The sequence below is a fragment of the Echiichthys vipera genome (assembly GCF_963691815.1).
Source record: "Echiichthys vipera genome assembly, chromosome: 14".
In the NCBI taxonomy this organism is placed as follows: domain Eukaryota; kingdom Metazoa; phylum Chordata; class Actinopteri; order Perciformes; family Trachinidae; genus Echiichthys; species Echiichthys vipera.
Genome location: NC_139839.1, coordinates 24938719 through 24952303, shown reverse-complemented (window position 1 = coordinate 24952303; position 13585 = coordinate 24938719). Strand labels below are relative to the sequence as shown.

The 13585-nt window shown below is 41.1% G+C and overlaps 1 protein-coding gene across 2 annotated transcripts; it reads left to right on the top strand.

Moving 5' to 3' along the window:
• Nucleotides 1-2532: 2532 nt before the first annotated feature.
• On the top strand, nt 2533-11448 carry tiprl (TIP41, TOR signaling pathway regulator-like). 2 transcript variants are annotated; one of them, XM_083927527.1, is made up of 8 exons: nt 2533-2559; nt 4046-4173; nt 5956-6135; nt 8296-8395; nt 8503-8634; nt 9534-9629; nt 9758-9820; nt 10775-11448. In XM_083927527.1, exons 2-8 carry the CDS (start codon nt 4049-4051, stop codon nt 10904-10906), a joined length of 828 nt encoding a protein of 275 aa, XP_083783653.1. In that variant the 5' UTR covers nt 2533-2559; nt 4046-4048; the 3' UTR covers nt 10907-11448. The 2 variants fall into 2 exon arrangements, with proteins under 2 accessions (XP_083783653.1, XP_083783652.1); XM_083927526.1 differs by having other exon boundaries at nt 2539-2690.
• Nucleotides 11449-13585: the final 2137 nt, after the last annotated feature.

The following is a 13585-nucleotide window of genomic DNA, read 5'->3' as shown; positions in this document are numbered from 1 at the left end:
AATATCAGATACAAACTGTGCTGTGCATTTTTAAGCTTCCTAGAATAAGAAACCTTGTGATTTATGCGTGAACTATTCTTCAGTGCCATCAAGTTCAACTTCGGCATCCCATAGTGGTGTCTGTCAAAGTAATGCCTATGGCTTTTATGGAGGTCTGCACAATATTGATTATGTTTTTGCAAAATAAAGTATTCAGTTTGTCAGTATGCTGCTTGTCCTGTAACTCTTCATTGCCAGCTTTGTTGTTTCTATGTCTGCATCTGCCAGTATTGTCAGCAACTTTGTGTAATTGTTCAGGTTATAAAAGTATTACTTTTTCTAAAATATCTCAAGAAAATCACTCTATTCCAGAGATAGGATTTGATATGAGTTTCAAAAGCTGCTGTTGGTTGACTCTCTAAATATCTTCTTAGATCCCCTGCATTTATGTAACTGACCAAAAGTATCCAAAACAAAATACTCTGGACAGTTCAGTGTGTGTGTGTTTGTGTGTGTGTGTGTGTGTGTGTGTGTGTGTGTGATCTTTTCTGCCACTAGAGGGCAATCTTTCTACAAATCTGAACATGGACCTCAGCCCGCACCAGATGGAGAGTCTGCAGTGATGAAGAACATGCTCCTCCGTGTATTTACATACTTTACCATGCAATAGTGTTAACTAATGGCGCCCCCCCCCCTTTTGCAGGATTTGCAAAATTTTGAAAAAACTGATAATATGGTAAGTGTTTTTTTTTTATTTTTAAAGCTGAACATATTTCCTTCTCTGTATAATGCAATAATTACAATTGTATGTATTTCAAATCTTTAATTATCCGACTAGATTCAATATTTCTGTTTGACATATAAGCATTGTTTGTCAGTTTACTTCAATATTCACTAATAATAATAATAATAATGTGGTGATTTTGACTGGCAGGCAATTAGAAAGATGAGAAGGGCAAAAATATACATATTACTATACATGTAAATTATATGTAATAAGGTTAATAATAATATTAATAATATTTCTTTCTTTTAACATGTTCCCTCATCTTCCCCCTTTTTGCCGAGGCCCTGTGGCAGCCTCCACGTTGAAATATGGAATCCCAGGGGACTTAAATAAATGATCTTGTAAACTGTAAGAAATTGTAGAAAACAAATCTAAACCTGTATGTTTAAATGTCCCCTTGTATAAAGATTCATACACATGTGAACTGAATATGGAGTCATGAAAAAACACCGGAGAGCTTGTAGAAAAAGGGTGATGTTAAGTGTGTGATTCGGCACTTTGGGAGGGGAGAGAGCACAATTGTGAAGCTGAATTTATTCAAGTAAAATCAATAAATATTGATAGCAGCCTTCATTGTATTTGTGTAAATTAAGAACATTAAGAACACGGGTGCGGGACTATTTCCTCTGAGTGAAAATTTCCAGTTCTCATTTTTTTTGTCTTTCTCGTTACTCAGCTCATGTGTGTGAATATCCTGTGCAAATCCAACATACACACATTCAGATTTTTATTCAACTTGTTCTTCTCACAGCAAGCCTAAAGCTCTGGCATTTTGCAACATATTTACCATCACAGACTTATTTCCTGTAGATGATCTTCCTTTGTGCTACAGTGGCCTATAACTGATGGAAGACAGTGGATATATATCTTTACAAATACATGTTAAAGAATAGCAGGCTAAACTAAATGGACTGAATGATCACCCTGGAGCATTAATATCTACTGTAATACATGAGTACTCATGTTGCCATCTAAATCTGAAATGAAATGTCAAACAGCTTTTCCAGTTTTCATTTTAATATGATGAGAGAACGCCCATGCAATTATATGCAAATAAAATTGGGTTCTTTTCATTTTTACTCAACAAGACATGCATATGTGGAAAAATGATAATGCTATTGTGGAATTACATTTCAAACTTCAAGTGTACATTATCATTTTAATAAAGTCCCGTATGGACTTCCATATAGTCTCTCCTACCACCTCATGGTTCTGTGTGTCAATAAAAAAAGAAAAAAAAAGAAAATGTATTGTTCTAACAGGATGGATTCTCAAACTTCAGAAAGGACTAGTGTGTGCGCTAAGGACATAAAAAAGCTCTCTGCAGACACAATCCCTGATCTGAAGGACAGGCAGATGAAGAGAGTGGGTGTGCATCAGGGCACCAGCTGCATGCGGCAGGGCGCAGGCACCTTTCTACTGTAGCCTGTGGCATCAATGGCATTGCATTGCGTTCTCTCTCTGGTTCACCACTGGGAGGGCGCCCTGTCGAGCACTTGAGCAGGTTTTCTCCCCGGGATGCCCTTTCAGTGGTGATAAAGTACCCGGATCCAGGGCAGCGCCCACGTTGCCGCACGCATAAAATCCTGAATAAAATAGCCAATAAAAAACACGAGAGTGCAGCGGCAGCAGGGACCAACTCGTGTCTGTAAACACACACACTTTAACACCGGAAACAGAACGGCAAAGGAAAAGCGGAACCACAGCGCGAGCGTAGCGAACATAACCGGACAGTTTATGCCGGCGCACACCAGTAGCCTCCATGACAGGTAACAGTTGACAACAGCACCAAGGTAAACAGTCTTTCCTCTCTGTTCGTGTCCGTGTAACACACAGTTGTAGTGACTAGCGGAGTGTGTGTGGTCCACGGCGGTCTTCCGTGTCCGCCCAGCAGACAGGTGTTCTCTGAGACCGAGCACTAACTGTAAGCATTAATGCAGCTTTTGTCTCACAAACTACAACTCATACATTTCCAATAGCTTTGATAGTTATTTTAGCTGAAACTAGTGCACCGACACAACAGCGAAAGTGTCAAATCATCAAACATTCCTAGGTGGATGGGTTGTTGACGTGACTTGGCAGTTTTGTTGTCACACAAGATAAGAAATGAATCTAATTAGTGTTGGCACGATTTTAAATGCAGCACATGATTTAAGATTTCGTTGTTTTACAAGGACCTATTCTCATAAAAACTGCTTTGTCATTAGATTTCTCACGTTTTTGAGCCAAGTTTCAGAATAATGTGTGATGGTGTGACTGTCTCAGGCATGGTTCGAAAATTACAACTTTTATATAATAAAAGTTAAAGCATAAAAATGTTGCTAAATACCTCAGGCATAATATAACAAGTGTCTGCTTAAGTTCATGGCTTTAATGTATTTCATTCATATGTTTTTAAAAGCGTAGGGACTTAATACACGTTGTTGTGTCAGAAACCCATGTCCTCCGGTGTGACACCATATCTTCAATTTAATCAGGCAATTTCACAGAAAACTTTATTTAGTTGGAGGACCCCTTTAAAGAGCATGTTACTGAAGACCCCTGTGAAGTGCACATGAACATGAACTGTTCACATATTTAGCTTTTTTCAAAGCATTACATAAGTGATACATTTTTTTTAAATTATATTGTAATGTAATTTAAAATAAACTGTATGTTAAAGTATATTATTATGTAAAATTTTGCAAATGTGCCCTGCTAACTGCTAATGTCAGGTTAGCTAGGTATAGCATGGTCATTAAGTGACACAAAAGGCTGAAAGCTCCTTTGGTGTGACACGAATGTCCCCCGGTGTGACAGGACAAAGATGTCACACAACATCTCATAAAGGAGCATTCAAAAATAATTAAATACGATTTTTAAGTCCTTTTTTTGAACATGTTCAGTGTTTATAAATATAACTGTATACCAATATTTCATATATTTTCAGCTGTTTTTGTAGACATTTGTACTGTTATAGGTATATATCTAGGTCCTAAGCAATTTGAGACAGGTAGCTGTTGTTTTTAAATTTTACTGCCAGTCATTTTCCCCTCATCTTTTTTGTTGTTTGTGTTTTCTCCCCTCCTCCCATTTACTTGTTAACAATAGAACTTGGATTACTATTAGACAAGCCTTTGCTGTGGAGGAACTTGACTGTCCTGCGCAGAGCCCTTACCTCTACCCCATCCAACTCAGTCATATCAGTGTTTCATTCCAACAGTTGAGAAGAAGCCAGCGGTCATGACGAAGAACTAGAGACAGCCCCTTTAAAACGTCTGCTGATGATCTCTTTTGCAGTTGATGTTGGCCTCACTGTCCACGATGATGTCACATGGCTTCAAGAGCAGTAAGCAGGACTTCACCTTTGGACCCTGGAAAGTGACTGCTGCCAGAAACCACATCATGAAATCCAAGGACATTGAACGGTGAGATGCTCCTCTTACAGTAGGTAGCAGTTCTGTCTTCTGCCTTTTAGGGCGCACTCACACTGTCCATCCGTACCGTGCCCAAGCACGTTTCACGGCTAAAGTCTAGTTCGTTTTACCAGTGTGAGTGCAAGCCACGCCCGTTTGGGAGAGGTGGGCCTTTTTAAAGCACGTTTGCACAAGTACGAGCAAGAGTGTGCACATGTGCATGAGCACGAGGCCTACGGCGGCTCTGACGTCATTTTATTTGCGCCTGTTGGGACATAGAAAAAAAAAGGAGGGACCATGCGCGGGCATTTAAAACAATGGGGGTGAAAGGTTCACGTTGGTGTGATGCGGAGGTGGAGTGTTTACTGCAGATTTGGTCGATGAAAATATTCTAAAACAGTCGACAAGACGCACAAAAACTCAGAAGTCTAAGGAAAGATTTGTAAACAAAGCGATGCATAGCGATGACGTCAATCAATGCGTGTGACGTGTTACGGCGTGATGACGTATAGGCAGCAAGAGGCATTCGTGCGAGGTCCAGGCAGTGTGAGTACAAACGGGCCTGGGCCGCGGAGGGAGAAGGAGGGGGGGACAAGTATCCTAAAGCACGGGGCACGGTACGGACGGACAGTGTGAGTGCGCCCTTACTTGTTCAATGCTGTTGGACCCTCCAGGTTCGATTTTACCCAGGTTATGCAGCCCAGGTATGTTCAACATACTCAAGCATTATTGTGTATAATTGTGTATGCACCAAAAACAACATGGCTCTGTGTGCTCTTGGGTCGTTTTCCTTTATGTGATAGGACAGGTGTAGATAGACAGGTAAGGGGAGAGAGAGGGGATGAAAGGCAGCAATGAGCCGCGGGTTTGAATGGATCCTGGGCTGCTGTGGTCCTCAGCCTTAAGTATATGGGGTGCACACTCTACAAGGTGAGCTATCCTGGACTACCCTGTGCCCCTGCACTGTGTCTTTGTCAGAGTACCGCATAGGTCTAGTTTTGCAATCCTGTTCCCCTTTACACCTGCAGAGCTCAGTACTGGTCATGTGTGGAATTGTGTTTCCCCACACACACACACACACACACACACACACACACACACACAAACGGTTAGGACAGAGCTAAAGAAACAGTTACACTACTATAAAGAAACAAATACCCTGGCACACACACACACACACACTCACTCACTCACTCACTCACTCACTCACTCACTCACACACACACACACACACACACACACACACACACACACAGAGTTTGGAGAGAGCTAAAGAAACAGCCACACTACTATAAAGAAACAAGTACCCCGGCGCGCGCGCACACACACACACACAGCTAAAGAAACAGGCACACAACTATAAAGAAACAAATATCCTGGCGCACACACACACACACACACACACACACACACACACACACACACACACACACACACACACACACACACACACACACACACACACACACACACACACACACACACACACACACACACAAACATATACACTCACATATACACTCACACGCTCCAGTTTCCAGTTGGATGCAATGATAGCTCAGCTTTCTCATTTCATGCTCATTTTGGACTCTTCCAGCATTTCTTTCAAAAGCCTTTTGAAATCTGGCTTGTGTTCCATTACAGCCACTCAGGGATGCAGATCCGAATCTGCACCCATGCGGCCAATTGAGGGGACTTTTCCCCCACTGTAAGCATCATTACATATAGTGTGTAATAAGTGTGATCTTTTCAAAATGTTACCAATCAGCAGCTGTTAACTGTTTGCCTTTTTAGGTTAGCGGAGGAGATGAACATGCCCTCACTTCCAGAGATGATGTTTGGGGACAACGTCCTGCGCATCCAACACATAGATGGCTACGGCATCGAATTCAACGCCATTGATGCCCTTAAAAGAGTCAACAACATGGAGGACGCTGTCAAAGTGGCCTGTGCTCAGGAATGGCAGGAGAGCAGGTAATATGGATTGTTTCATTAACGTTTGATATGTCAAAACTTTCATGTGTTTCAAAAAATGTTCACGGATTTGAGATGCTGCTGCTGATTTAGCAATCAAAGGAAACTGATCTGCTCTCAAAGTCTTGTTACCCGCCGTGCTGCGCTCTCTTTTATCCCGTCAGCTGCCTGTTCAGACACTTCATGAAGAACTTGAGTTTGGGACTGGGAGCACTGTTTGTACCAGGTCAGGTCTAATCAGGCAGACAGGTTTCCCTCTGCATTAATACAATGGAAGAGAACTCCTGCTGTGTTAAATGTCATGTGCCTGTCCTCATATATCGATCGCGGTATTAACTTTCACAATAGTTACTGGGTGTAAAAAGTCTTAAAAAGTATTAAAAGTTGATCACTCAACTGAGCAATACTTAAGGCCCTTAAAAGTATTAAATAGCCTTAAACCCCATTTGGTGAGGTATTACATTTTAGATTCAGTTTGGGTTGTACACTAAAGTTTGCATGAATTTAACCACTGCGTGTGTAGTTTGATTCTGTGTACCGGTAGTTAATTTATGGAATCCTGCTGGATTTGGCTTCATCTGACAACAGACCAACCGTCTGATGACTGCTTGATAGGATTCAAAAGGTCCCATACGCCCGGGGGTTAAGCTACCTGTGCTAACTTTCAATAAATACATAGTGAATGTAAGTAAAAGTGTGTCGCTGATTTAATCAGTTAGAACTTTAAGTAGTGATCAGGTCTTAAAAAGTATTACATTTAACATTTAAAAACACAATATTGTATCTTTGTATCAGTAGAAAACGGCACTTTAGAAGGTAACAATTTTATATCAAATTGTGCCTTTTGTGTTCAGTTTAGTTTGTTCAATAAAAGAATGTTGGAAATAATTTCCTCTAATTTTGTTTTATATTGAATAAGCAATTTGTTTTATTTTATTAGTATACTGAAAGTAGCCCAAACACAGAACTGAGTACACTTTATAATTATAATTTGTAAGGTTTTCATCTAGTTCATTTTCTTTAAGTTTCTATCTATGATGAGCTATTTGCCAGTTATGCTGTGTTCCATTACACTCGTAAATCCGAAACTTCTGACAAATAAAAGTGCAATGAAAGGGAATGTTCAAGTCTGAATTCCAAGTCAGGCTCACTCTGATGCGTCTGACCGGAACAGTTACATTTCATACTGTGGACATGTGAAGGCTTCACGAAACGCCACACAGGTGAGGGCTGTCAATCTAGTGACGCCATACAGTCGACATCGTTCGGCTTCCAAAGGAACTCTGGGAGATGGAGTTCCAGAGGCAGTTACATCTTACCACCAAAGCGGCCGCTAGAAAAGAATTACTAACTAAAATGTATTTTATTAGTTGCAAGTAATAATGTGATCTCAATATTCAACAACGTTATTGACATTTCGTTTTGTTAAATGCCTCGACTCCTCTCTTTTTGTGTCTCTTCCTCGCCTCCTCCACTTGTATCTCAGGTTTTATAATGGAGAAGTTAATATTCAGTCTCAGGCTTGAACAAGATAAGTTTGGGAGTTACTGGAAATCCTGGGTAAACTTTATAGCAACTTTAAGCCAAGATACTGGGTAACTTGATAAATCGCCCTAGTTTTTGACTCAGTTTCCCTTCTTTGGTTCAGCAAATAGAGAGTTATACATGTAAACAGCACACTATCTCACTTAATCTATAATTATTGTCACTTGTGTTGATTTTGCAATCGCTATCACCCCACTATAAGATATTATTTGCAAGAAGAGTTCGGATGGAGAAAAGGTACAAACGGAGCAGACAAATGATATTGTCTCTTATCTTATTTATTGCTGTACATTTACCTATGTTACTTACTCTATTTTTAATTTTTTAATTATCACTTCCACTTCTTATTTTTTGGATTCTCAAGTTCCTTACCAGTCCGGATCTGGTGTGGAAGTACTGTGATGGGGGAGAGTGTGGGTGCTTTTGTAATGATGTGAATTTTTTCTTTCTTGATTAATGACATGTATACTAATACATACGAGCAACATGTATAACTTGTTTTTCTTTAAATAAAAAGGTGAATCACAAAAAAAAGGGTACGTAAAGCCATTCTTTCTCAGAGACACCAAGAATGTCACCTGCGTAGTTAATATGAATATCTGTGATCTCCTCCAGAGCTGACTCTGAACACTCCAAAGAGGTGGTGAGACCTTACGACTGGACGTACACCACAGACTACAGAGGCACTCTTATAGGAGAAAGTATGCAGATGAAGGTGAGTCGTGTTTAGTAACAGAACACTGTATCTTCAACTCCTTTGTTATGTGCGAGTCCAGCTCTACTTCCACCTGTGTCTCATTTCTCCTCGTTGTTCATGTGAAGGTGACTAAGACGACGGAGCGTATCGACATGGAGAAGCTGAAGGCTCGGGAACAGATCATGTTCTTCGATGAGGTCCTGCTGTTTGAGGACGAGCTGCACGACCACGGTGTCTCGATGATCAGCGTCAAAATTGTGAGTGCTTCGTTGATGTTAAACTGATAGCATCGATCGAAAAGGGTAGCAGATTTAGTAACTTTTAACAGGAAGGCTGAGCATTGAATGGTTTTTTTCGGCCACAGTCTGTAATCTGTGCTTACTTAACTGAGGCGACAGCTCGTGTTTTTTAGTTTCAAGTTTCAAGTTTAGTTTCGAGTAGATACACCGGCTCTCTTTTGCAGGAACCTCGCTGTCATAGTTACACACTTTTACACCTGGAAGCTGCCCATAAGTGGAGGGATTTATCTTAGACCGCCAAAGAGCATTAAAGAAATGATAATGTTGTGCCCCTAAATGGCTCCAAGACTTGCTTTTTGCATGCCTATGATCAAAGCCCCATTCTCACATGCACTGCAACCCTGAGAAGATCTAGACATTACTCAGTGGAGCTCTATGTTAGTACGCAAATATCCAAATCACTTAGACTGTACATCAAACAGAGTTGACCCTGCCAGCTGCACAGTGCTAAGAATGTCATCTCAGATTGAGCCCATGTGGGATTAAGGCTGCACTTATTGAATGTTTTAGTAATTGAGTATACTACCGTTTATTTCATCGCGTAATTGAGTAATCGGATAAGAAATACTTTTGCTTAGTTAAGAGCAATACTAAAGATACAATAGAGAACATAAGACTGCTCTCTTAAAATGAACAACTAAAAATCCACATTTTCATTGCTTCAATCGCATACAATTGATGCTTTCTGCTGAGATGCTGAAACATTGACATTGTGCTATTGTGGGAAGCTAGCTGGGTCCGCATCATGTCCTGCCTCCAGCACACCTAAGCCAAACAGTATTTCCAGTAAGTGATAACGTGTCTGACTCTGAGAATCTCTTGTTGTGTGCCGCATGTGTGTCTTGTTGATGATGCAGAGGGTGATGCCCACCGGGTTCTTCTTGTTGCTGCGTTTCTTCCTACGAGTGGACGGAGTGCTGATCAGAATAAATGACACACGACTGTATCACGAGGCAAGTTGCTTTTCTCCTGCCAGGAAGTACACTGCATGCTTTTGTAATAGCAAGTCATAGCATTAAAATAAGTTATCCACGGTGACTGAGAGTAAAGGAACTAATGGGGATGCTGTTTTTGATTCCAGGCTGGAAAGGACTACATGCTACGAGAGTTCAGCACGAGGGAAAGTAAAATAGCAGAACTGAAGGTGAGCTACAGTATGACATGCACTGAAACAAGCCACATAGCAGGAATCTGCTCATGATTCCCAAGGCACGTTTTTGAGCGTTGGAATGAATCCTTTTTTCTTTGGCAGTTTTTCAAGCCTTTATTATATAGGACAGACAGGAAATGGGGTGAGAGACAGGGGGAGACATGCAGCAAAGGGCTGCAGGTCGGAGTCGAACCCACGGCTGCTGCCTTGGGGACCTGCTCTAACCACTCAGCCACCGACCGTCCCGCTGGAATGAATTCTTGACCTTTACTACCCTGAAGCTAGTACTATCCATTTACTATTTTTTTTTTTCAGGGCTTTCAACTGCATCTCATGACATTAGTTGTTGGCATGTAGCTGTAAATTCTAAATGTAGCATGTAATTAGCTCATAAGGCACACACTCCTCAAACTTGAGGTCAGATGTCAAGAGACCCCTTTGAAAATGGCCATGCCAGCCAAAATGTAGCCTAACTTTGGATCATCAAGCTAGCATGTCAAGGTTGATGCCAATAGATTCCTAAAATCGTCTAGTTTTGTATGATAACATCTTTACTATAGCTTTTCAACTGAGCCCGCTCCAGCCTCTAAGAGAGAAAAGTCAGTGGTCCTGCTGGCAGGCCATGAAGAGGTTAAGTGACCCACAGCACAAAGGTGACACCAAAAGGACAATTTGGTGTCCCACATACACTTGACTCGAACTTCACTAGAAATGGCTCCTACACAAGTATTTACATGGAACCACTATATTCAGTAAAACTGACATGAAAATAAAAACTCACAAAAATTGCCATTTTGTTTGACAATAAATCAACATTTCCAATTAAACATCAGCAGATTTCCTGTAGAGTCTTTGTTAGTAGACTGTGCGTTTAAACTCCCTGAGAGTTAATATTGTAAAAGCTTGTGTGATGCATTCATCATTTGAGCACGTTGCTCTCTCCCCCAGAATGTTCCTGCTGCACTCTACACGGATCCTAATGAGATCGCCCAACATTTAAGCCTGAAGCTGACAGAGTGTGAGAAGCTGGAGCTCCCTGTGATGCAGCCTCAGACAGCTGTTAATGACGTCCTTCAGTGACCAGTACATGAACAGGTCCACGTCGATGTGTTGCATGATGAAAATACGGGAATAGTAATAGTCTTAAACCACATCCTTCATCTTACAGTAACTTAACAACCATTGATCTCCCTCTCAACAAATATCTGTACAGGAATAGTTTTTATATGTGACCACTATGATGGTGTGTTCTTAAAACTCTGCAACCTGACTGTCAGTATCTTCACAGCGCAGCTCGACGCACTGTAATATGATATAAACGTTAACCCCAGTTAAATACTTTAGCCTAGCCTCTGGCTTAGTTCATACGAGAAAAATATTGAACCAATTTTGTTTTATGAAACATTTCTCATTGTCTAGTTAATCCGCCTTTTGACACAAAAGGCATGGTAGGGTAGCTGTTTCCATGCTTGTAATATTAGTGTATTATTAACGTGTTTGTAAAAAAAAGCTACACAAAACAGCACTGTATTTTCTGAAGTCAAAGTCATCAAGAATTTCTGTAAATATGTCTACTGTATTTTCTAGGGTGACCTCCAGGATCTATGTGAATATGTCTTCCATATGGCCAAATAAATTCTGTTTGTGCCAATATGGCTCAGTGCTAACTCTGCTTGTGCTCCACTCCTTTTTCCTTTTGATGATGTCCATGATGGTGTACCTGAAAAAAGTAAATAATTACTCTTTAAATGAATCCAACATTCAGTGCCAACCAAATTTATCCCAGATAAATGTTGACAAATGTAGTTTGGGGGGGAATTGTTCCTAATGACATAGCTACAATGTATAATTATTAATCCAACAAGATCATTCCCCTGAGAGGGTTTATAATCCTAAAGAAAGAAAAGAACCATTTAAAAAAGACATCACTGAGCCACACTATCGCATTGGGTGACATGCACAAATGCTCACTCGAGCAACAAATGTGTATTAATCCACTGCTGAAAATAGTCCCCAACCAATACACAATTTCCTCCTGTTTCAGAAGCATTTGCTGTGAACTACAGTGACCAGCTGTTATAGGAAATGAAAGCTATATATTTGTAAGTTGTTTTTTAAAGAATTCGCTCTTCAGTAGGACAAAATACCTCATTTTAAATAATGACAAACTGAGCAAATACGCTCCATTGAGCTTGGTGATCAGAGCCACAGGCAAGGCAGTGAAGTTAAAGTACTGAGAGATGCACTAACACGTACTTGTTTTTTCTCTGGGTATTGTGAATAAGCATTATAGAACAATGCCAGCCTTATTGTTAAGGTCCATAGATTTGGACTTCAGTTTGTGTGGAGCCAAAACACATTTTTGTAGTATATATTTTTTTAAAGTTGTCCTACTTCCTGTGAAATATATGTACCAGTGGCGGCTGCTGGTCTTTCAAGGAGGGGAAGCTCATTTTTCCGGCCTACATCATAAATGTGTTTGTTTATTTATATGTAAATTCTACCCTTCGTTCCTTTTCAAGAAAATGATCTGTGACCTTGTCGTACCAACTAGGCATCTTTTCCAGGGACTTGACCAGTGTCCTCTCAATGGCAGCAGAGCTAGGCTGCTTAAACGGCCTTGGCCCAGCTGGAGCTGCTGCGCCAGGCTACTGTGAAGTGTGACCGTCTGTGTGTGGGTGACGGGGGGAGAAGCTCCGCAGCTGCCGCTGCTCGTTGGTGAAAGAAACCACAGAGTGACAGAACAGAGTCACCTAACACAACGATAGTCGTTTTTGACAAAGACAAAGTCTCTGGGGATCGGTAAAGTCTCCGGATCAGTTCAGAACAACGGAAGGAAAAACTTGGTAAATGCTCCGCTGGATGTTTATTCTTCAAGATCGCTGATTCGCTCATTTAGCTGTCAATCAAAAAAGGATTCCGTCTCAGACAGCTCATCCAATCATCATGCAGAAGCCGAGCGTCCGGGCCAGCCCACTGCCCCATAGACCCCCAGAGACGCTGAGCGTCCGATGGGCGGGACAAAGCCCAGCGTTTATCCAATGAGCATCTAGTTTGGCTGCAGTGGAACAACCCGCTCTACGCTTCCCCATTGAAGTCAGAAGCTGTGCGTACGACTGTGTAAAGAGCTGTGGGGATGAAAGAGAAGGAAGCTGCTCCGGTTACCTGTGATTAGGAGCTGATTCTGAACCAAAGATGAAGACTTTCTAGCGCGTATTTAGTCAATGAAATGTATACACAGCAGTACATATTTCACCACTTTTTTTTTTTTTGGTGACATTTTAGGGGAAGCTGAGCTTCCCTTGCCGTCTAAGAGCAATCGCCGCTGATATATAATGTAACGTTTTATATTGATAGAGAGAGTATACTTTGTTAATAAAGCTTTTTTTGAAAAAAATGCAGCCATTCCAGAAACATGGTCGTGTCGAGATTGTAACCCTAGATAGGCGAAAACTCGCAACAACTCTCGCGAGACTCTCTTCATAACCCCATGTACTATTCTTATAAATAGATTTCAAAGCCTAACCTTAACCATCTAATCTGATACATTCGAGTTCAATGCCTAACATTAACCATAATCTTTAATTATTCGAGGATAATGCCTTACCGTTATAATCTCGCGATAGTTTTGCAAATCTTGGGTTACCATCGAGACACGACCCACAGAAAGAGACGAGCAGCAATATGGCGCTCACACAGAGGCTTGCACTTCACTCAACGGTCCAATCGGCTTTCTCCATTCCTGACAGCTAGCCAATC